Source organism: Cryptomeria japonica, chromosome 3, assembly GCF_030272615.1.
Source record: "Cryptomeria japonica chromosome 3, Sugi_1.0, whole genome shotgun sequence".
Taxonomy (NCBI): Eukaryota; Viridiplantae; Streptophyta; class Pinopsida; order Cupressales; family Cupressaceae; genus Cryptomeria; species Cryptomeria japonica.
In genome coordinates, this window is record NC_081407.1 from 209732091 (window position 1) to 209758238 (window position 26148).

The 26148-nt window shown below is 34.2% G+C and overlaps 1 protein-coding gene across 1 annotated transcript; it reads left to right on the plus strand.

The window, feature by feature from the left end:
* The first annotated feature begins 14851 nt into the window (after positions 1-14851).
* LOC131874477 (aspartyl protease AED3-like) lies at positions 14852-16426 on the plus strand. The gene has a single exon (XM_059217878.1). It carries the CDS (start codon positions 14853-14855, stop codon positions 15888-15890), a length of 1038 nt encoding a protein of 345 aa, XP_059073861.1. The 5' UTR covers position 14852; the 3' UTR covers positions 15891-16426.
* Positions 16427-26148: the final 9722 nt, after the last annotated feature.

The following is a 26148-nucleotide window of genomic DNA, read 5'->3' on the forward strand; positions in this document are numbered from 1 at the left end:
AACCAACATTATGTGTGAGATAGAGAGAAGAAAGATAGAGAAAGATAGAGATAATAAGAGTTAGAGAGGTAGAGAGAGAGAGAGAGAGAGAGAGAGAGAGAGAGAGACCTATAATCTTCTATCAACAACCATAAAATCCTACACCCTAAACACTAAACACTAAGAGATGCATATTGAACCCTATACACTAAATCCTAAACCTTGACATTAATAATTTAACACTAAAAATATACCCTCAACCCTAAATGATATACTCTCAACCCTCAATCATAAACCCTACAAATTATCAACTCTAAAATTGTACCCTCAACCCTAGACCCTATACCCTCAACCCTAGAACCTATAGCCTCAACCCTAAATCATATACGGGCTCAACCATAGATGTTGTACTCTCAAAACTTAATAAAGGCTATACTCACAACCCTCAACCCTAAATTCTAGATACTCTCAAACCTTATACTTAAATATTATACTTTCAACCCTCAACCCTATATTCTATATTCTCAAACCTTAACCGTAAATGCTCAACTATCAACCCTAAATGTTATATACTATCAAACCTTAACTCTAAATGTTATACTACCCTTTACCCTAAATTCTATACTCTCAATACAAATCCCTAAATACTATATATTATATTGCCAATCCTCAACATTAAAGCCTTGGTCTAGAGAGAGATAAAGGTTTAAAGAGGAATCAAGAGAGGAGGAAGGATAAGGAGAGAGAATAAGGGAGGGAAAGAGAAAGATGGTGAGGAGGAAAGGAAAGAGAGATAGAGTATTTTTCTCTTATAAAAAATATGAGCATGTTAGAGAGAATTTATCCTTACAAAAATATGAGTGTATAAGAGAGAGAGAGAGGGAGGGAAGAGTGAGAGAGATAAGGAGAGATAGGAAGGGAAAGAGAGAAAGATACAGAGAAATAAATAAAGAGAGAAAGGACGTTACATGTTCAAGGAATGCAAGTGTGTTATAACATGCTCACTTTCCTAACAGAATATGTTTTCAAGGGTAGGGAACAGTTTTTGTTCCTGAAAATGCAAGTGCAATATAACTCGTTTCCATTGTATATTGCTTTGAAAAATCACAACATTAAGTTTGGACTTATCTTGGTTATCCAATCCAAAGGCTTAGACTAACATTTCAAGGACCAAGGATGTGTTTTTGGCAAAACAAATTAAAATGACACAATGTCGAGTGTTTTATCCAACAAGTTTGTATGTTTTCAATGTCAAGTCAAACAAATGACATAGTTACATAGAGCTCTCTCTTATCTTTTTAACCATGTAATTTTTTCACATTTCAAATATAATATTTTGATCTTAAAATTATTTTTATAGTGTCCCCATTTTTAGTCAAAAACTTATATGTGGTATATTTGGTCTCATTTTTTTTACTCATTCAATATATTTTAAAAAATCACATTTTTAGATGATAGAGTCCATTCTACACACATTCAAAAAGATGATTTTTAATTAGTTTCAAAAAAATTAGGGGGAAGCATGCTCAGGGCATTGTTTTTGGGTGTATCCACTTTTAAATTGGTAAAAAATAGTATATTAATTAAAAAATTAGCAATAAAATGGACATAAACTACATGGTGTAAGATAATTTTTCACCATAGTAATTTTTAAAATACTAAAAAAAATTAACATTTTAGGGGGTTAACGCCAAATGCTACGTCATTTTTTTGATAAAATAGGACCACTTTTTGGTAAACCCATTTTTTACTCTATTAATCTTCACCATTTTCAAAAAAAACTATTATAGTTTAGAAAGTGCTAGGGTTTGCACCCAACCCCAGGAGACAATAATCAGGCCATCCTTCAAAACCAAGAGAGAACCAACAACAAATATGATATTTCACTAATCTATGAATTGCATTGATATGAGAGGTGGAAATAATTTACAATAGCCTTGCTTATAATGATAAGAGTGGAGGAGAAGGGAGCACGAGATATGGGCATGTGTCTCAATATCAAAAGAGAGTAGGTGGATCACAACCACTCCCAACTACCCAATTAAATGCTAGTTACCTGAGTGAAAATTAAGTAAATATAAATAAGAAAAATTATTTATTTCAACACCCCCCCCCCCCCCCCCCCCGCCTTAAGTGCAACTTAAGGGGTAAAACTATACAAATTGAGATGCATTATGTGTCTTGGCAACAAAGCCATGTTAGGTACTCATGTACAACTACAACGCAATGCAATTTCTCACAAATGGATAAAAGTAGAAGAAAAAAAATTTGAAGAAAACTCCTCTCCAAATAAGAACATGAATAACTAAGAAGCCTCTAAAATAATGTCCTAAAAGAATGAACATGAATTTAATATCACCAAAGCATGAAGAAGTTGTAGACAACTATCCAAAGAAGATTGATATGGTGCTATAACTAAAGAACCTCCTCTGAAAAACATGATGATTAGGATCAAGAAGACAACAATCTGCATGAATGCCCCAAATGACACTACTAGGACACTGATTAGATGACAACAGTTCAACAAAAATCATCGATCAATCTAATTGAAAATACATAAGGCACATGAATTTGTACAAGTGGCCCCAATGATGCTACTCAACCAATAAATTTTCATGAGTGATCTCATCATCACTACTCAACCATTGAAGTTGAAAATATAGGTGCAATAGTTTAGAGAACCATGATCAACTAAGGAATGCAAGTTGCCTCCACAAAATAGGAATGCAAAAGCGTCTCAACTCACTCGAAGCGAAATCAAGGAAGCATTAGCACAAACAATATGTTACCCCCCATAATACTAACTTGGGAGAAGTATAACAGGTCCACTAAAATTGTGTGTCACTAAGAAATGCATGAAGGAGATGATACAATATTTGAAGTGACCAAGATAGAGTGCATGCAATTAAATAAAGGGTATGCACCAAAACTAAACACATGCATGAGATAGAATCTCGAAGATCCTATTGTTGTTGTGGAGGGATGCTCACTTGACAAAGATATGATTGACGAACAAAAAAGGCACTACACAACTTCCCATAGCACTCCCTCCCTCAGATTAGTTGTCTATTCCCTCTCTAATTAGTTAGGGCCTAGACATGAAGGGGCCTCACTCCTTCAGGCAGTAGGGTTTGTTAAATCACTATACTGGTTTCAAAACCAAGGATGCTCGAATGATCTTGAAGAAAGGATGGTCAAATGCTTTATAATATAGTAAGGGTAAAATAATATGGCACAACATTTTATGCAAAATACATGATGTGACACTTTATCTCAATGTGGCTACAAAAGAAAGTGTTTAAAATATATGCTCAAATGATCCATAAGGGAAAAAAAATAGAAGAAAAATACCTATACCGATGGATAATGCATGAAACCATTGTTCTGATGATACCTCATTTGACAAAAGCAGACATCATTGCCCAAGTTATGATTATTTGGAAAAAAAAAACACCAAATTAGAACTGAAAGGTTATAAAAAAATGGCCTACCCCTCTTAAACACTCGGGGGCTAAAGTGTGGTCACCACGTAACCATCAGCTCAACAAGTCAGAAAAAGAATTCCCCCCATTGACAAAAGGGCCACCAAAAGAATAGAGCAAGGTGGAGATGGAGTAGAAGGGACCAATGGTAGCTTTGCGCACCAGCCCCCACACACAACCACGAACCATCATATGTACCACATACCATGAGTCACTCCACAGATCAACAAGCTTCCACACGGACTACAGCATCACCACACCATCATGACGAGCTAACCAATGTCTAGAAAAAGCGATGAGGCTATCAATCTAAAAGGGGTACAAAGAGATATAAGTCGTGCGACCAAGGACTGACGGATAACTACCACATCAATTCATAGTGTAAATTAAGCGATGAGTAAATTGTTAATAAGTGAAGTTTTCAAGTCGGGGACCTGAAGCAATGCCTTATGATGAGTGGTTGATCTCAATAAAGACTGATTAAGATGATTTTGAATAAATATGGAATATAGCAAACGGGTTGCAAGCTGATGAAAACTCTACAAACCAATACAAATCTGACTAGTTTGGACCTTAAATTACAAGCTAATGAAAACTCTCAAAAACTTAAGGATACCATGTTAGAATTTGCACAAAACCCGAGGAGCTAATTTGTAGACCATCCTTCATAACAAAGAGAGAACCTACAACAGAAATGATATTTCACCAAGAGATGAATTGGAGGTGAAAAATAATGTACAATAGCCTTTCCTATAAAGGCAAGAGTGGAGGAGAAAAGAGCATAAGATATGGACATGTCTCAATCTCAAAGGAGAGTTGGATTAAAACTAGTTCCAACTACCCAATTAAAATCTAGTTACCTAAGTGAAACTTAAATAAATGTAAATAGGTCAAACTATTTACTCCAATAGAAAATAGATTTTGGGCAGTACAACTTTTTTTCTTGTTGCATCTTCAAATTTTACGTATAACTATTTTCAATTTCACATTCCATTAGCCCCATTTTTAAACTCAGCAAATTTTAAACTTTGTGTCCAAATCATTGTGTAGATTAATTTTAGGTTAAAAGGGTCCTTGATTACCCTAACATACTTAGTCACTTGCCATTTCAAAGTGGGGTCATCAATGCTCTCAGTCAAAATCCTAGAAATAGTCATCCAAATTTTTGAGATTTACAAAAATAATTAAATCTTGATAATGATAAAAGTTTGTGCAAAATCCTTTTACGGAACATTATTGGTAGTATTTTAACCAATATGGAAAAAAATTAGATCAAGGCACCTTTCAATTTGAGAGATTTACAAAAAATAATTAAGTCATACAAACTAAATCAAAGGTTTTGTTCACTTTAAATGAAATTGGCTTGAAGGTTTTAGTCCTAGTGATATTTTGAACAATGTGACAATTTTTTTGTGATAAAATGATGACCTAAGAAAAAGTTGTGCATGTTTTCTCCTTCACTATAATCACAAGATTAATGGACAAATTTTATAAAGTTTAAATTTTAGGGATGAGCTTGTGAAATTGGATAGTTTGAGAAGTCTTGAAACCTAATTTTCAAGAAGTTAAAAAGTTTTAAAACTCTTGAAGTTGATGATGTAAATTTCCAACTCCTCGAGAGTCAATGATGAAGAGAAGCCTAATTTAATCATTGGATTAATACAAGTTCATAGCCTACTTTGGAATGTTGATATAAAATTAATAAAATTATATGATTATTTTTCTTTACAAGGTATAAGTTTTAAAGTTTTAAAAGTTATGAGTTGTGCTTCAAACTCTAATGGAACCTTGGCAATAACTCATTTTTTTAACTTCAAAAATTATGAAGTTGTAAAGAGCTATTCAAAACTAATGGCAAATAAAAAATACATACTCATTAGCACTTTCAACCAAGTTAGTAAGTGTTTTTGGAACACTGATGTAACTTAGCAACTCTATCCAAAAGGCCGATGAAGAGGAAAAGTTGCTTGTTCAGTCTAAAGATTGTCAACACTTTTACAATAACTTCATTTAAAATGGCAATGACAAGAGTAAATGAAAAGTCATTGGGATTTATAAATAAGCTATTAACTTCATATATATATATATATATATATATATATATATATATATATATATATATATATATATGCCAATGACATCATTCTTCCTGCCTATCTCTCCTAAATTAATAACTATTCACAATATATCCATTGATATGGCTCCTCTAAGGCAGAATATATATGAGTGAGTTATTTATATAACTAATCAATGATAGATTTTCTTTGAGCAACAAGTATATACTATTCGACATAGACATTTAGAAAAGAGTACGTTGAAATGATTTTAGAAGTGATTTTAGAGAAAGAAGAAAATGATTTAGAAGTGATTTTAGAGCAAGAAGAAAATGAGTACCTTGAGCCAATGCACTTGGCATATATAACACCAAACTCACAAGCTTCAACAATATACTCTAAGTTACTGCCAAGATTGGAGTGTTGGAAACAAGTAGGTGATCTTGTAGATCATAGTTTCTAGGGCATTGATTCCTTGACATCTTCACCGGCATTAAGTCCACTCTTATGAACAGCTTAAACATGAAGATTTGATCCCTTCCATTGCAGAAAACATGAAAGATAATAAACATTGTGTGTCAGTTGTTGTTAGGGATTAGCTATCCAATTACATAACAGTTATTGAATTCGGTTTTAGTAGAACCTATATAAATAAATCATCTATCCTCATAATCATCAAAATGATTTTTGGAGAGTTTATACTCTTGAGATTTTGTATCGATGATCTACTGTTTATTTATTTGCAGTTGTTTTGTTTTATGCAAAAGTTTAATACCATCAATTAAGCACAGGAATATAAGAGGAAGTCTGTAGAAATTTTACAGCCTAGAAGGTAGAAAAATTTGCAAAGGGAGAATTTGAGAGAGGTTTCGAGGCATTGGTACATAGAAATCAACTTGCAGTCACAAGGTGAAAGATTTCATTTTGCAATTAAGAGAAAAGTTGATCCAAATTTTAGATTCTATTTTTTGTATTTGTTACAAAAAGCAGCAATAAATATATATAAAAGAAGTAGCAAATTATCTAGTTTATTTATAAAGGAAAATTTGTTTTGAAATTTTATTGTAATAAAGTTTTATTGAAAGGTGTTAATTATTTGGAGAACTAATTTGTTGCATTAAGTCTATTTGAGAAGGCAAATCTGATATGTACATAAAGGTTATTGATTCCTATTTTTTATGGAATAATTTTGTCTTATTGGAGTATAAGAATGCAAACTTTGTTGAGGTCTAAAGATTTGTGGGATTTTGTCTATAAGGGGTATGAAGAACCAACCTGAAGATATACATGAATTGACTAATCAACAACAAAGAGAACATAAGAAAAATAAATAAAAAGATTATGAAGTTTTATTTTTAATTCAAGGTGCAATAAGCCAATTAATTTTTCATAGAATAAGTGGTGGTGTAAATTCTAAAGAGACATGGAATACTCTTGTAAATGCATATCAAGGTGCTTATATAGTTAAGTTGCAAACATTAAGGAATTTTTTTTTAAATGTTAAAATGAATCAAAATAAATCAATTAATGAGTTTTTACAAAAGTTGAAGGCATGATAAACCAAATGAGAATTCTAGGAGATGATGTAAGCAATCAAAATGTGATTGAAAAAATATTAAGAATTTTTCCATCCAAATCTGATAATGATGTCTCCACAATTGAAATTTCAAAAGATCTTATATTGATGAAAATTGATGAGTTAAGTGACATATTATTGACAATAGAAGAATGAATGAAAAGAAATCAAGAATCTTTAGAGAAAACATTTGCATATAAGGTAAACATAAGAGGTAGAAAAGCATAATTTTTCTAACCTAGTTATCACAAAAATGGTTATGCCAATGATTCCAAACATGAACATAGAGGTGATTCTAGTCACAATTACAGAGGCAGGGGTTGTGATCATGCCAATGATTCCAAATATGAACATAAAGGTGATTCTAGTCACAATTACAAAGGCAAGGGCTATGATCATGCCAATGATTCCAAATATGAACATAAAGGTGATTCTAGTCACAATTACAAAGGCAGGGGCTATGATCAAGGACAAGGCTCTAGTTTCCAAGGAAGAAGTAACAATTATAGAGGTAGAAGTAGAAATAGAAGCATGGATAGTATTAGAGAAAAAGACATGTTCAATGTTTCCATTGTAACAAATTTGACCATTAGGAATCTAAATGTTAGCATAAGCAATCTAGTAATAATTGATAACTCAATGATGAACGAATAGTACCAAACTGGTACTGAGTGGGGGGGGGGTGAATCAATACAGACAAAAATACAACCTAAAACTGGTTTGTCAGTAGACACAGTGTATTGACAAACAAACAGTAACACCGATCATTAAACAAAGTACAACCAGCAAAACCCAAAATAACTGAGACAAGCATAAACCGGTTGACACTTATCTTCTCATATAATCTAACACTTCATTTCCTTTTCACGCTAATACATGAACAAGTAATCTATCATCAAAGATATACATATAACTGGTAGATCAACATGAATCACCACTTAATAGAAAACAAACACAGCATCACATGAAGAAGACATCACATTTGACACATGTATTTTTCACATGGAAACCCAACTAGGAAAAACCATGATGGGGATGAATACACACAAGCTTTTATTTGAACTCTTTGGAAGTTCGCTCTGTTAGGAGCCTTGTCCGGTTAAAGACAGATACAACAGGTTCTATTAGGAATCGATCCTGTTAGGGATCACCTAGTTAAGGGATGGCTACAATACCTGATTAAGGGTTAAACCCTATTAAATGTTACCTTGTTAGAGGATTTCAAGAACTTGATAGCTAGAGGATTTCAACTACTCAATAGCTTCAAGTTACCATGTTAAAGGATTTACAACAAGCCGGTTAAGGCTACCCTGTTAAGGGATTTCACAACTGTTGAAGTGGTTAAAGATCAATAGGTATAAAAATGACCTAACAATAGCACTCAATGCTAATGCAGATCCACTTAAACTCCTCTTCACCTTTTGCACTTACACTCTGCAAATATCACTTCTCTCCTCCGGTCTAGCAAGAATCACGTATCTCTTCTCTTAGATACACACTCACAACTTTTGCCAACAACCTCAGATAGAAACATAACATCAACCTTATAGGAAAATAGATAGGTTGGTAGTATAAACCCTAAACCCTAAGCCCATTAGGTAAAGGAATTCAAATGGTTCAATCCTGACCGTTGAGCACATTTCATTAAATGCAACAGTCTTGATCCAATCTCAAGACATTCTCCATCGTTCATTTTCCACCGATTTCATGGTGGCTGATAACCCATCATATGTTATCATCGTTTACAAACTTCGCACATTCCTGAGGTAGATAGGAACAATTTCCTTCTTTAAGATCCTTCACACACACAAGGCTTACGTGGCAACATGATCTGTTCTTCGTTACCATGTTAACTCATCACACAAAGTCATCGGTTGAGCCACACAAGCTTGAAGCACTTCAACTGGAAACCCTGAAGTTGAGACCACCAACCGGTAGTCATACACTGCTTCCATGTGCCAGTTCCCATAACCATATGCCGATTCATCTTAAACAAACACACTGCTTCACTTTGGCACAAATGTCGGTTCTCAGTGTTATACCGGTTCTCACACATGACGGTTCTCACCTCTTCAGCATATTGACATCAATGACAACATACAATGTCATTATACCCTCATACCGGTTCTTATACCAATTCACATAATGCCAACAATCTCCCCCTTTGGCATTGATGGCAATATACAAAGATATCTCTCCGCTTCACATCTTCTCCCCAAATTTCTACAGATATCTTCTCCGCTTCACATCTTCTCCCCCTTTGACAACAATGCCAAAGTGGAGGCACAAGCTTCCCTGTTCCATTATGTTGCTCCCCCTAAGAAGTAGCATCCTTCAACACATCAATCCTAAAAAGATTTGACCATGCAATACCTTCCTGATATGGAGCACATACCTTTAGTTCACCTCCTGAAGGTGTAGCACCCCTAATTCACCTCTCAAGTGGGTAAATGTGGCCTTTGGGAGAGGCTTGGTGAATATGTTTGCTAACTGTTCCTTGCTGGAAACATGTTCCAGTGCAATCTCTTTGTTTTGAACCTTTTCCCTCAAGAAATGATATTTAAGCTCAGAGTGCTTGGTTCTAGAATGTAAAACCGGATTCTTTGAAATATTGATAGCACTTGTGTTATCACAGAATATGCTTACCGATTTAGATACAGGAACTTTGAAGCCATTTAATACATGCTTCATCCAGATTGTCTACGTGCAGTTCATGAAAGCTGCAACATACTTCGCTTCCGCTGTAGACTGAGAGATACAACTCTTCTTCTTACTCATCCATGAGACTAGTCTACCACCAAGAAAGAATGCACCACCGGTTGTGCTCTTCCAATCATCCACATTACCTGCCTAATCAGCATCAGTGAATACTTTCAAATTGAAACATTGCTATATGGATACCACAATCCATAGTCAACTGTTCCCTTTAGATACCTAAGAATCCGCTTGACTACAACCAAGTGGGATTCTCTTGGACTTTTTTGGAACCTTGCAGTAATACCAACTACATGAGCAATATCTGGTCTGCTATGCACTACATAATGCAACTTACCAGTCATTGATCGGTGTTCCTTCTCATCAACCAATGTTGAGTCATCCTCTTTGGATAGTTTACAACCGATCACCATTGGTGTACCAACCAGTTTTCTATCTTCCATGCCAAAGGTCTTCAACACCTCTTTGACATACTTAGACTGAGTGATAAAGATTCCATCTTTCATCTATTGAATCTGCAGTCCAATGAAGAACTTAATCTCCCCTATGAGTGACATCTCAAACTCCTTCATCTCATCTGCAAACTCATGACTCATCTTGTCATCTCCACCAAAGATAATGTCATCAACAAATACCTCACAAATCAGAATCTGATCTCCTTCAATTTTTTTGTAGATATTGCTATCTTCACTTGTTCTCTCAAATCTAATTTTCACAAGATGGGAGTGCAGACGTTCATACCATGCTCTAGGTGCCTGCTTTAGACCATATAAGGCTTCATGTAGCCTACACACCATGTCATTGTCTTCAGATAGGGCAAATCCATCTAGTTGCTCTATATACACCTCCTCTTCAAGTACACCATTTAGGAATGTACATTTTACATCCATTTGATATACTTTGAATCTTTTAAAAGCTGCATATGCAAGAAGCATACGAACTCCTTCCAATTTGGCTACAGGAGCAAAGGTTTCTCCATAGTCTTCTCCTTCTTCTTGGGCATATCCTTTGCACACCAATCTGGCTTTGTTCCTAATCACTATGCCATCCTCATTCAACTTATTTCTGAAGACCCATTTGGTACCAATGACATTTTTATGCTCCAGTCTGGGTACTAAAGACCATGTACCATTTTTCATTGCCTTGATCGAGTCTTCATCTTTATGTGCCTCTTGACATAGGCTCAAATTCAAAGATCAAACATGAGCTTTCTCTGACCTTTCTTCTTGTAAGGATTCCAGCATCCTTATCTCCTATGATCTGCTTAGGATCATGATTTAGCTTGACATACCAAGGAATGGTCTTAACAGATTCCTCTTGCTTTTCATCTTCATCATCATCTCCATCAGTATTAGCATCTACATCTGTTGGTGTAGGAACACTATTACTGGTACTTGGTTGACTGACAACTGGTTCCCACAAGGTTACAACCGGTTCATTTACCACTTGCTCACTGCCTGTTTCCTCAGTTTTCTCAGAGGTTTCATCAACTCTTACATTGATACTTTCCATGATTCTCTGAGTCCTATTATTGAAACACTTGAGAGCTTTGCTCTTGGTGGAATACCCTAGGAATATTCCCTCATCACATTTCGCATCAAATTTTCTCTGGTGCTCACTCCTCTTGATGTAACATTTGCTACCAAACACTCTAAAGTAGCTAACCACAGGTGTCTTACCGGTCCAATACTCATAAGGAGTTTTATCCTTACCTTTCTTGATGAGTACCCAGTTCATTGTGTAGACTGCAATGCTCATCACTTCTCTCCAAAAGGTGTGAGCTACCTTTCCTTAAATCAACATGGTTCTAGCTGCTTCAACCACTGCCCGGTTATTCCTCTCTGCTAGGCCATTCTATTGTGGAGTCTGGGGGGCAGACAGTTGCCTCTTGATGCCATGTTCTTCACAGTACTTGTTGAATTCACCTGAAGTGAATTCCCCTCCTTGATCAGTTCTCAGGCACTTGATTCTTTTGCCACTTTCCTTCTCCACTAATGCTCTGAAAGCTTTGAACTTTACAAAAGCTTCAGAGTTATCTTTCAAGAATGTGACCCACATCATTCTTGAGCAGTCATCAGTGAGAATCATGAAGTACCTATCACCCTGCACACTTCTAGTTTTCCTAGGACCACACAAGTCAGTATGCACAAGATCAAGAAAATTGTCAGCAGTGAAAGGTTTACCTTTAAAAGTTGAGGAAGACATTTTCCCCAATTGACACTCTCTGCACAAGGTATTATCGGGTTTTCTTAGCACCGGTAACCCTCTAACTGCCTTGATCTTACTAGCCTTCACAATGTTATCAAAGTTTACACGGCAGAGTCTCCTATGCCGTATCCAGCTATCATCAAATTTAGCCATAAGACATATACTTATATTTGCATTCAGCTGAAATAGGTTACCTTTGGTCTGCATGCCAGTGGCCACCAGTTCACCATTCTTTCCTTTGATTCTGCACACTCCATTCTTGAATTCTAGAGTGAGACCACTGTCATTCAGCTGGGCAACACTCAGAAGGTTGTGTTTGAGACCATCAACCCAATACACATTATCAGCACTACTCTTTCCATTCAGAAAGATGGACTCTCTGCCTTTGACCATGCATGGTGCATCATTACCAAAGCGAACCACACCACCATCATATTCTTCCAAGGATAGAAACTTGCTCCGGTCACCAGTCATATGGTGAGAACAGCCACTGTCAATGATCCACTCATTGGAATTATCAAACCAGGAGACAAGAGCTTTCTTGTCTGATGCATCTTCCTTGACAGCAACAAACACAATATCTTCATTTTCTTCATCCTCTGATTCCTCATTTGTGACACCTTCATCAACTGCCAAAAGATAGTTTCTCCGGTTTCCTCCTTTGAATTTATTGAACCTTTCCAGTTTGTCCTTGTTATCACCATTAGGACAGTTTACAGCAATATGTCCTATCTGGTTGCAAGAAAAACATTTCAAAGAAAGCTTACCTCTGTATTTACCGGTTCCTTTAGGAAGTTTCCTGGCAAGAAGAACTTCAAATTCCATTAGAAATTCCTCATCATCCATTACTCTGCCCTGTCTTGTTCCATCACTGGTGCTTACTTCTTTTCCTTTTCTGGATGGTACAGCAGAAGCTTTAAATGTTGATTCAGTCTTTTGAACATTGCCATCAAAACTATTTAGCTCATAGGCTGTCAACTTTGCAATGATGGAGTCTAGGGATACCTTAGTTTTGTCTATTGATCTCAACTCCTGAATAGCAGCAACCCTTATTACATAGACTGGCAAAAGGGATCTCAGGACTTTGCTTACCACAGTGGAATCTACTTCTCATACACATACCCTAGTGTAATGGGGCAAGATCAAAATATTGGTTTTTCAATCTCTCTAGATCCACCTTATTCTCCTAGAGCCTATCTTAACCATCAAAACATTTGTAGAGAAGATGATGTTATGCATTTCATTCATGATATATATCCCACATAATATTAGGTAAAGATGAGGCCTTACATGATAAGGATCTTCTTTTCCAACCTATCAAAGAGAATATGAGTGATGATAGAAATGAAAAATCTCCCTACACAAGATATCCCTTCTTCATCTACTTTCCCTTTGTTCCTTCTCAATACACTTACACTACAAGTTTTCAAGAGATTCATTATAATACTCCTTATTCTTCTCATTAAAACATTCTTATAGGAGTGGTTATAACATAATACCAAAACAAGGTTTTAGAGGACAAGGAATTGGAAAATTTGAACAAGGAATTAAAGTACCTATAAACCTTCCTACACAAACAAGTACTGAAGGTCTAGGACATTCTCATCATTCAACTATGGATGATCTCCTTAGAATTCAAAACTTTAAGGAGCATCTTGCAAGACAGATAATTTATCATCCTATGTAGTGATACACAACATTGATGATAGGTTTAAAAGTGAAATATTGAGCCCATCATTTGAAATAAGTAATCTTCTATAAAATTTACTTTATATTAAGAGTTATTCACATGATTCTACTTTTCTTTCATTTTAAATATTTGACATTACTTTATGCTTTTATTTTTAAAATTCAAAATCTTTTGTCTATGTTAAGAGCTATTCATGATTTAAATTTTTTAATGGAGTACTCATCATAATCTTATGATACTTTCAATATTTGATATTGTTTGAAATAAAATGTCATAACAATTAAAATTCTTCTCTTCAATTTATAAAATGTCATATGTAACTAATTTTCTAAAAAAATATAAATATAATAAAAATTATATTTGTATTCACCATTTCTAAAATTAAGTACATCTATCCAGTATATTTAAGTCTTTAATTGTTCATTATATTTGTATTAATTCAAATAATTTAATATAAATTAATTATACTCTTTTTTTCTTTTTCTTTTGTATTCTAGAAGATTTAAACTCAGCACCATCTAGATGTCTATTACAAAGACTTTGTCATTAAATCAAATGCCCTTCGACATTAATTATACTTAATTGCTTATATATATTGATAAATGTAAAAAAAAAACTTTTTAATATAAAAAGTGTAATAATAACAATCAAATAAAAATTTCCTACTTCAACGGTTACAATAACTGATGATGGTACATGAATTGATTGATTGATTGATTGTAACTAAACAAGATAATGTGTGAGTACCTAGTGTGAAACAAGAGCCAAGCAAGAGAAACGTCCGCATCAAAAACGGTCAAGTTTAATATTGAAAGGAACCTGCTTGGCGAGGAAGGAGAAACGAAAGCTCTGATTGCGGAAAAGGCGAGCATAACCATTGGAGAATAGTCAAGTCACTAAATTGCGTCCATGTAGTAGAGTCAAGTCAAATAGGAGGACAGACGACAACCAAATTGAATACTAAATTGGAGTCAAATCACAAAGAAAGGAGAAACTACGCAGAAATTGCGTCCATAAATAGCAGTCAAATAAACTAGAATTAAGAATAGCCAGAAGCCAAGTTAAGCCATAGTTTCTCCATTACACATCTACAAATATGGTCATCTTGTGAATGTTTGCATCATTGCCTGTGCTTCTCATAGACGACAATGGCAAAGCGTCTATGCTCAGTCCTAGTGTCTTTTCTAATACTCGTTTCTGTGTGCGCAGAAAACAGCAAGGTTGCAAGAGTAAATCTTGCGTCATTCACCTGGAAAGATGCTGAGGATAACAAGAACTGCTCTCCGGGTGGATTGGAAACATCAAGTTTGAGTGTGATGCACATTCAGGGCAAGTGTTCTCCTTTCCGCCTCCCCAATTCATCATGGTGGAAGGCGATATCCGAGTCAATCAAAGGCGACACTCAGCGCTACAGAGCAATGGTGAAAGGGGAATGGAGCGCCGGGAAAAGTATTGTTAATCCCCAAGAGGACACGGACCTCCCGTTGGCCTCGGGACATGCCATCAACACGGGAAACTACATTATCAAGCTGGGTTTCGGCACGCCTGTGCAGAGCTTCTACACTGTCCTCGATACCGGCAGCTACATCGCCTGGATTCCCTGCAATCCCTGCTCCGGTTGCTCAAGTGAGCAATTCGAGCCATCCAAGTCGTCTACGTATAAGTATCTCACCTGCGCTTCTCAGCAGTGTCAGAGTCTGGGCGTCTGTGAGAACAACGATAACAATGTCAACTGCAGCAGTACTCAAGGGTATGGCGACAAGTCGGAGGTGGACGAGCTCATGTCGTCTGAGACGCTAACTGTGGGCTCTCAGCCGGTGGAGGATTTTGTCTTCGGATGTGCGAGTGCGGCGAGGGGACTCACCCAGAGTACACCCGGTTTGGTTGGGTTTGGGAAGGATCCTCTCTCCTTCGTTTCTCAGACGGCCACGTTATATGACAGTACGTTTTCTTATTGCCTTCCCTCACTCTTCTCCTCTGCTTTCACGGGGTATCTCATGCTGGGGAAAGGGGCTCTTTCGACTGTGCAAGGCTTGAAGTTCACTCCCCTCTTGTCCAACGCGGTGAACCCTTACTTCTATTATGTGGGGTTAAACGGAATCTCTGTGGGAGAAGAGCTTGTTTCCATTCCACCGGGGACATTGAGCTTGGATGAGTCGACGGGAAGAGGGAGTATCATAGACTAGGGAACAGTTATCACTCGGCTGGTGGAGCCCGCTTACAATGCCATGCGAGATTCTTTCCGCCGTCAACTCTCTAATCTGACTATGGCTAGTTCCACAGAGCCTTTTGATACGTGCTACAACAAACCGTCCAGCGAGCTGGGTTTTCCTCACATCACGTTGCATTTTGACGATGGCCTGGACTTGATTCTTGCGGTGGAAAGCACCTTATACCCCGCGGATGAGGAGGGCTCCGTTTTATGCCTTGCTTTCGCTCTTCCTCCGGGCGGGCTGGACGATGTATTGTCAATATTTGGGAACTATCAGCAGCAGAACTTGCGAATCGTGCATGATATCGCAGGGTCTAGGCTTGGAATTGCTAGCGAGAACTGCGATGGTTAGTAGCTTGGTTGCTGAGTATTGTTTATTCCCCTTACCGAACATCCACGCTGCTTCCTCCCTCTATAACTAAACATCAAATTAACCAAGAGGTGCATTTGATGGGTTCAGTATGAAAAATTATACTAGCTATTATTTGTAATGTGTGGTGTGTGGTGTATGGTGCGTTTCGAATATAACTTTAAGAATATTTGAAGGTATTTAAAAATTGTAGTCTATTGGATAAGAATTGATTTGCTCTTGTTAAATAAGTTTAATTATAAATGTCATCTTCAAAAAACATAGAATTGTCTAATGTTTTATTCCATACATATTAACAGTGGATTATTTTATGATCATTTATTAGTACAATATATTTAAATATGGTTGAAATGGCATATTTATATTTAAAAATTGAGTTTAAAGTGTCGATCGAGAAATTCAAAAAATAAGCATTATATGTATTATGACAATATGGAATTATGTAAATGTAATGCCTAAAAAGAACATGCTTAATGGACATTACACAACCTATTTATGCTACTCTAAACTTAGTTGTTTTGCAATAAAAAAAAAATTGAATCACAATTTAATGCATTTGTAAAACAAAAAGCAACAGTATCAATTAACAAGTAACCATTTCAACCTCGATTAAATGTTAAAACAATAGCTTAATGTTTCTTTTAGTTCACGACAGAATGTACCTCTTTCTTACCCAAGTTGCTCTCACATTCCATTGTGATTTATTTGCTTTTCCTCCCAATCATGCACCTACAAGATGTCTACATTCTAGATGCTCAACACAAGGTCAGAGGATAACTAGATACACAATCATCATGATAAATTGGATCATTATTTTAACTAGATCAATCATACAAGAGTAAACTACCGAATCTGCAAAGACAAACAAGGAATGCATAAGATTGGGAAGGAATGGCAAGGTCAATCAAAACTCAAAAGGGAAAGACCTAAGACCAGACCTAATGTATCAAGGCCTCATCGTAGATGGCCTTTCCTACATGAAAGCACAGAGACTTCGGAGTTCAATTTTGTAATATTGAACCATACCATGCTAGGTATGCCTCAATAAGGAAATAAAACGCTTATCCTAAAGAATCATATGTTTTGTTTGTTCTAGGTATTATAAAATTGTGTAAGTGGATGTGCAACCCTTTCTAGAGCTCGACTCCCCAGATAGTTCCCTCGTTGGCTACCACCCACTGACATGAAATAGAGACGAAAGCCTAGATAAGAATCGACCATTTGAACATATTCAAATGAGGTTCTTTTTTTGTTTTTTGTTAATTAAATTTAAGAGTGAAAACTCCAATATTAAGAATGATAGAACACTCAAAATATCATTGAATTTCACTATGCTAATAACCAATTATAAAAAAATATGAACCCTTCTATAACTACCACTCATGAATTACTAGGGCTATGTGTATAGTCATTGCGATCATGTTGATCACTATAACTATAATACCAGTTTCTATTGAATAAATTACTTTAGCGAGAAATAGTTTTAACTATCACTTTTGTAAACCAATGATTAAATGAAAGGATAACTACTCAATTCCAATGTACATCATATCGATAACTCTTTTAATACTAAGGATATAATCATCCTGTATATGCATGCAATAACTATAATTACACAAGATGATGTATATGAATGGATAATTAGCAATAATTCCATGGTTAAAGAGATCAAAACACATACCTTTACTTAACAGCTTTGAAATATTGCAAAACAAATAATTATCCAATTGATATATATACAACATTATCATCATCTAAATTGATAAAAATGGGATCTTTAATGCAAAAAGAAGTTGAACCATCATTTTTATTAAGAATTTTTTCTTTAGACCTAATTTGATGTGAACTTTCTCCCTAGGGTTAGGCGAAGGTTGGAAAAAATGGGACCAAGTCAACATTTGATGTCTTTGGGGAGGAAATGGTTTGGGAAGAAATCTCATGAGCCTTAGCACGACATCTTCATCGATGTTCTCTCACACAACAATTCATTTTAGCTTTAGTCAAAACTTGTGAAGTTTGAAGATCAATATATGGGGAGGTATGGAAGAAACCCAAATAGGTTGAGGGAGACTTCATGCCAAGCACTTTTCTTTGTAAGAATGAGGAGATGGGATTGACACATATATAGGAGGAATAGGAGGAGTAGGAAGAATACCAAGTTTTTTATGAGGAGGAGGTATATTCATGGGTGTAGGGTCTCTAGGTTTACTCAAGGACATGATCATCTCATTTTTCCATTTCTAATAAGATAAGAAAAGGATTTCATTTCAAGGCTTAAGAGGCCCAGGTTGTTTAGGCCAAAATTAATCAAGAGTGAAATTGTCAGCCTTCACCGTGGATTGGTAGAGGCTATGATTAATTGTTATGAGAATGCCATTATGAGGGAATTTCAAATATTTATGGATTGTAGAAGGGATATATTTCATGTCCAAGAGAGCCAAGGATGTCCCAACTTCACACAAAATTGATCCAATTTAAGAATAATAGCAAAGGTGACATCCAAGCACTTAGTACCAACCTCAATGGGAAGAGTAATAGAACCAATAGTAGAGAAAGATAAACCATCCTACAGCTTGACCATAACATCATATTTAACATAGGTAACTTGAAGCACTTGTAAGATATAAAGATATTATTGGTGATCACATTCACCATATACATTGGATCAATGAGCACCCCTCATGAGAGTTTGTCTTTGATCATCATAGTGATATATAATGGACCATCAAGTGCAACAATAGTCTCACTAGGATCAAAAGTAATACATGTCTTTTCAAGGTGTAGGTTTATCAACAAGGTTCACAACATGATTAGATTCTAGACCAAGGTCATTAGGAAAAAAATTAAGAGACCCGGACTCAACAACATTGGTAGAATGAGAAGGCAATGGATTGGTAAAGGTTTGGAGGTTTTGATTAGGAGGAGCTACGTAGTTATTTGTATTTTCATTGACACCATCTATGGATATAGTATTTTTATCAATGAATTCTTGGATCTTATTTCTCAACTTGTAACACTTTCCAGTATCATGGTCAAGTTGACATTGATATTGACAAAAAGCTTTGGGATCATGCTAAGGTAGAAATTATTTGGAAGTGTCAATTGTTTTGATGGGAGGAAGTTGCAACACATTAGCGTTCATTAATTTCGACATTATACTATACAAAGACTCAGAAAGAGGAGTTAGTTATTTTATTAAATATTTGGATAAAGGGGTCACACCTGATGTTGTAGCTACCACTTGAGTGTTGATGTTGTCATTGAGCTTGATGAAACCTTTGTTAGGTTTGAACTTCAAAAACATTTTTTTATCATTCTCATTCTTATCAAACAGAGCCATTGAAGAGGATCATTAAAATTGACTCACTTGAAGATGATAATTATGAAGCATTGCACACAATTGTGTAAAGGAAGTAAACTTGGAAAATAGAAGCAAGTATCTCTAATATTTTTTATAAATTAGCAATGAAAATTATTTGAACATCATGATCAAGAACTTGATAAGAAATTTGAGAATACAAATGCTTATAACTACCAATAAAATCAATCACTTTTTATTAACTCCTTGCTTGCAGTGATCAAATCAGTTAAAGTAATCTTAAGACCAATGTTATTTTGAAATTGTTGAATGAAAGCATTAGAAAATTGTTAAAAAGACGTAATAGAATTAGGAGACAAAGAACAATGCCATTGCAAAGATTTATCCCTAAAGGTTCTAGTGAACAATTTAGCCATAAATCTTTAGTCATGGGAAAAATCACTACACAAAGATTGAAATGTCTTCACATAAGTCAAGAGGTCTCCTTTTCCATTATGTAATTCCAATTGAGGGACTTTCATATGTTTAGGAGGAACCGTGCAGAGAATTTCATCGAATAGTGGGCGTGCTACATCAAATGTGGGAACAATGAACTTGGATTGAGTAATGGAAGCCAATTGATGTTGTAGGGATGTAACCATTTGGGCTAGGTTATTGATGGTTGCTTCAATGGATGGATTGAAATTGGACATATTGAATTGTGATGAAGTAGCAACGTTGTTGTATGTAGGTGGAGGCTGAGAATAAGGAGGTGGAACATTATGGTATGTTGGTATGGGATATGGTTGTAATACAAATGGAAGACTCGTGAAAGGAGGAATGTAAGAATATTGATTAATAGGATTCCTCCAATGAGTAACATGTGTAGGATTAACATTTTGTGTGAAATTAGTCATGATAGAAGATGTAAATGTAGGCACACTAGCCAAGGATGTAGGCATAGGAATGAAATAATTAACTTGGATAGTGGGTTTATAATATCCAAGGACTTCAGTGCAACTTTTTATTGGCTTAATATTTGTATCAATCATATAAGAAATGCCATGCAACAAATCCACACCTATCTTATCACTTTGCACCATTATTTTTAATCCTTCAATCAAGGGGATTGCCTCACTTTCTAGGTATTGTTGACATCCATTGTTGAATATTTTCAAATTCATTGTAAATATATTCTCCAATTGGGCAATGGTAACCCTAGTTATTTATGCAGCCACATCATAAGAAGTATGAGGAGAATGGGGATAAGTGATGTCATTTGTTAGATTAGAGGAAACACCAACATTCTCATGGAACAAGTTCTCCAATTGAGACTCCATATCCTTAGTGTTTAAACCTTGTGAAGCCTTAAGTCTAAAAATTCTTCTCATTGGAATATTGTATGTAAGACTAATGGTAACAAAACTCATGCACAAAGGAGGGAAAATTGGATGAAAAAATTGAAAATTATGATTAAGCAATGCAACTTTGTTTTAAAAATGATTGATAAACCAGTTAATTAAGCAATTTGAATTATGTTTTTGAATATTAGATACCTCTAAATCTGAACGTAACATGCCATAATAATTAGATCTGATATATATATATATATCACACACAGAGAGATGTATGTACATATGTGTATGTGTATGTGTATGTGTATGTGTATGTGTATCTGTATTCATATATGTATGCATATGCATATGTGTATGCGTATGTGTATGTACACACACACACAAATATATATATACACACTCACTCAATTGCTCCCTCCTTATAGATCTATCTCTATCTGTATATCTTCCCCCTCTCTATCTCTCTATCCCTCTCTCCATTACTTTTCTCGATCACCTTTTATCTCACTCTTATCTTATCTATTTATATCTCTCCATATTTCCCTCCCCCTCTCTATCCATATCTCATTATCTCTTCCTCTCTCATTCACTTTATCTCTCCTACTCTGCATCTCTCTGTCTATCTTCCCCACACTCCTCTCTCTATCTCTTTCTATCCATATGTTTCTACCTTTATAGTCCTATCTCTAAATATCTATCTTTCCTTTTTAATCTATCTATATCTCCCTCTATCTATTAAATATCGACTCGATGCACTAGCACTAACAACCTTTCCAAAGTGAAGAAGACAAAGAAATCATTTACTTCATAGAAAGTTTAAGTTTGTGGAGAAAAATAATATCTAGATTATGATCTTTGATACGATATTAAATAACTTTTTGATGAAGAGAAATTTTCAAACCCCTTAATTTCCAAGCGAATTGCAGGGTAGAGGGGCTAGTAGTTGTATACGGTCCAATTGTTGTACATCCACTTATGGTTATAATATCCAACTTTGGCACATATTTATTCTATAGATTGTAAATAAATATTCCACATGTAAATCAAAAAATAACCAAATCTTGGTCAAATTTTATCCACACTTGAATGCATGAGAACTTATGAATGTTATATGAAAACCATAAATGCATTCATTATCAAGTGAAATAAATAATTTTTTGTTTCAAATAGTTTCATAACTATCCACTATATATGTATCATTTATAAAATAATATGCTAATTTATTAAAATAAGATGCTCATTTAAACAAGTATTGTTGTCATAGTGAAAAATAATTAATCATGTGTGTACAACTATTGGGGTAGCATTATACATGCATTGGAGTATTTCATATGAATAATTTGTCCTATCACAAATATATAAGGTTAGCACAACAAACACCTACTTTTGCATGAAATGTGAAGGATTGTCAAAAGGTTTTAGTGTTCAACTATTTGTTCATTTGTGTTGGAAATAAGTTATATATTTTAATATAATATTGTGTGTAGACGCCTAAAATTGTCCAGTCTAATTAAATAAATATCTTTATTTATTTAATTATTAAGCCTAATTCTTCTATTAATTAAATAAATCTTTATTTATTTAATTAATTCATTTATTCTCTTCTAGCCTTATTTCTCATTTAAATAAATACATTTATTTATTTAAATTATCCCTTTTCCTAAATTAAATAAATATCTTATTTATTTAATTGATCCCACTTCCTCTATTAATTAAATGTATCTTTATTTATTTAATTAATTTATTAGCCTTTTCTACCCATGACACATGTCATTCGTCTCTTAATTCATATACTACCTACCCCTCTTATTATTTTATTATTTGCTTTACCTACCCTCTAATCATAGCCGACCTCTTTTACACCTCTCAATCTTATCCCTCCATTTCTTATAGTGTCTTCTATATAAGGAGATGCTTCCTTCATTATCAAACCCCTGACTATGCTTTTGAACTTGCATATGCAATCAAGCCTACTTGCAACCACATTTACATTCTTTGTTGAGCTCTTGTGCACACATAAAATCTGAGAGCAAATATATCAAGCAAGATCAATGGAGATAGGAAGAATGGAGATCCAAACCCTATTGGACATGTGATGGTATAATCTTTGTGATTGCATTTGATTTGCATTGTCTTAGGTAATCTTCATATGTTATGGTGGATCTTTGTTGATTGTTAGGCTAGGGTTTTGTGGTTGAATTCATTTAGTCTTTAAATATTGGTGTTTCCACTTTTCACCATATACATTGTGTTTTTTATAACAAGTAGTTTTTTGTGTTCAACAATTGGTCCATTTGTGTTGGATACAAAAGCTAGAGATAACAAATATTTATTGTTACTAATAGGCTTTTGGTCCATTTAGATTGCATATAAGCTATCTTTTAAATAAAAATATGATATTCTACTAACAACAAATGATTTTTTTAAATTCAACTACTAGGGATTTTTAGATTAAGATTTGGTCAAATCTTTAAAAAGTCATTTTAGGACACTTCACAATTGATGTTCATTTTACATTTATAAAAAATAGAAGTTTTGTGATGTTCTATGTAACGACAACATATTGACAAAGTTAGCCTACACAACTACTAGTCCCTCTCCCTTATAATTTGTGAGAATATAAAGTGAGTTTATAATGTCTTGATTCAACCAAATATTACCTAATTATCTTTACCTTTTCTTAATCACACTTCCTCCAGTCATGCATATTTTTCTTAACTCCCTTTATCAAGATAGTTTTTCTATAGACCCAGCTCAAGAGGCGATCTTTTCTTTTCCATGTCACTGATCTAGATAATAGGGGAGAAAGATCTACAATGAAATTATCAACAAGGTCAACCAAAAAAGAATCTATCTTTCTAGAAGGTAATCTTCTACAAATCTCATTAATAAGTTTTTACTCTGAACAAATTCTTCTATATGATTGGAAGGGAGAAGGATTTAATTATGAATACTGTTAAAATGTGACTAGATTCCTTAAGTTCAAATAAATTAGATGAAACAAGAAGTTCAAATAAATTAGATGAAACAAGAAGTTCAACAACTTTTAGAAGAATTTTACTTGTGCATAAAAGATTCAAAATTGTTAAATTTTAAAGGAAATTAAATTTATAATCAAAATTAGCTTTAGGTGTTTTATTTATTTTTTGATGATTCAAATACTTCCCTTTATTCTAGGATTTCATTAGTAAAAACCCATTTGAGTCTAGTTAGATATAATGGTAAGAATTGGTGAATTTTCTTTATCATTGACATTAGTTATAGAAACTTGTGAAGGAACCTGTAATGTCCCCATTTGATTCCTAAATCCAGTCAACCGTGAACAATTCTTTCAGCCCAAGGCATGGGAAATACATCAAATAAATTTATTGTTGATCAAGAAGGAAGGATTAAGTTTAAGGGAGGCATTATAGTTCCAAGGCGTCACAATAAGTTACAAACAAATCTATCACTGCCAAGAAAGGAACATTAAGTTCGATCAAACGATAATCAATTCATTAGTGATATTATTAGTTAAAAACCCACTTAGGAGAAAGATATAATTAATTAAGTTGTTTGTAAAGACATGGATACATATGGAGATTAGTTTTTATATTTAGTCTTGATTTAGAAGTTCTCAAGAATAGCCATGGAAATGGTGGTACTTTGCCACCCTGTTTGCAATGTTAAGGCACACAAACACAAGGACAATATTTAGACATAGCGTCAAGAGGATATTGCATGAGCATAATTTTAAGATAGAAACCATTGTCTCTTACATACGTATATTTGCATGATTACAAAGATATCACTCTGAAACAATGATTGCATATACATCACATACATCTATTCGTACACCAATATACATTCACAATCTACTCCATAGTATTCAAGGGAGGATTGGTTCATAGTTATATCAAACATCCTTCCTTTCTTAAATCAATGAGCATATCAAAATTTTTACTTGGAGAATATTTGTAGAATATTTAATAAACTCAATTCTTGTCATCATAAGAGAGTTTGGCAATAATATTGACTGAATTCATCACTCCTTTACTAATTCATTGGTATAACAAATATAGATATTCATATATATCCATTCATACAAATCAATGCAATTCTTTAGAGATAATTGATTCATTTGTAATTTTATACATTTAATCATAAAGAAGTAAGGAAAACTTAAATTAGCTCTACAGGCGACATTATAGAACCTATGGTACTTTTAGAGTCTTAAGAGAGTTCCTTTGTATAATTCCATACACGTGACAAAATACATAAAGGGGATATATTCATGCTTTATTTGTCAAATTCATTACACGTTATCCAATCTTATCTCCCATAAATTCATGCAACAAATTACTCAAGTTAATTTCAACTCATATTAAAACATAGGTTGTTACCTTTTGTTCCAACATCTAATAAGAAGGACCCAAAACATTTCTAAGAACAATTGTAATAGATTGTAACATATCAAGCCTCTCAAACTGAACAAGAAGATGGAGTCATATCGAAACTGTTATTTTTGAAATAAGTTCCTTCATCTAATCAAAATCCATGTGTCAAGGTTTGATAAATAGATCCACTTGTTTATGGAAACATGATTATTTTTTCAAGAGTTTTTCTTTTATGAATATTTTAGCACTTGAAGCATATGAGCCAAATAAATAATTAAGCCCATCCCATATTTCCTTTGATGCCTTTGTTAGAACAATGTGATGCAAATATGCATCAGATAAGGCAAGAGCAATCAATATTGTAGCCCTACAATCCTTAGTCATCTATTTTGTTGCTTCATCTAGATTTTGTGGTTTTTGAAAAATTCTACTTCATAATGTGCCATAAATCTTTTTCAATAAAAAGTAACTATGTCTTTATTTTCCATGTATGGAAATCACACCCTTCAAATTTAACAACAATAACTAATTTATTTGTTTAGACAACCTTATTACTCCAAAAAAATCTAAATAACTTCAAAGGATTGTATTCATGTTTGTTTTTTCAGTTTTCTTCTTATTACAAGAGAAATTGTACTCAAATATTTTTCATATTGCATGTTATTAAATATAAAACCTAATTTTATAAAAAAAAATAAACCAATTCTTAATTAATAAATTATAAATAATTATATTTTAACAATTCAGAAGCATCCTTCAATATTATTCCAAATATATTTAAAAGACAACACACATAATAAATAACTTGTTAATTATACAAAGAAGTGTTCTAA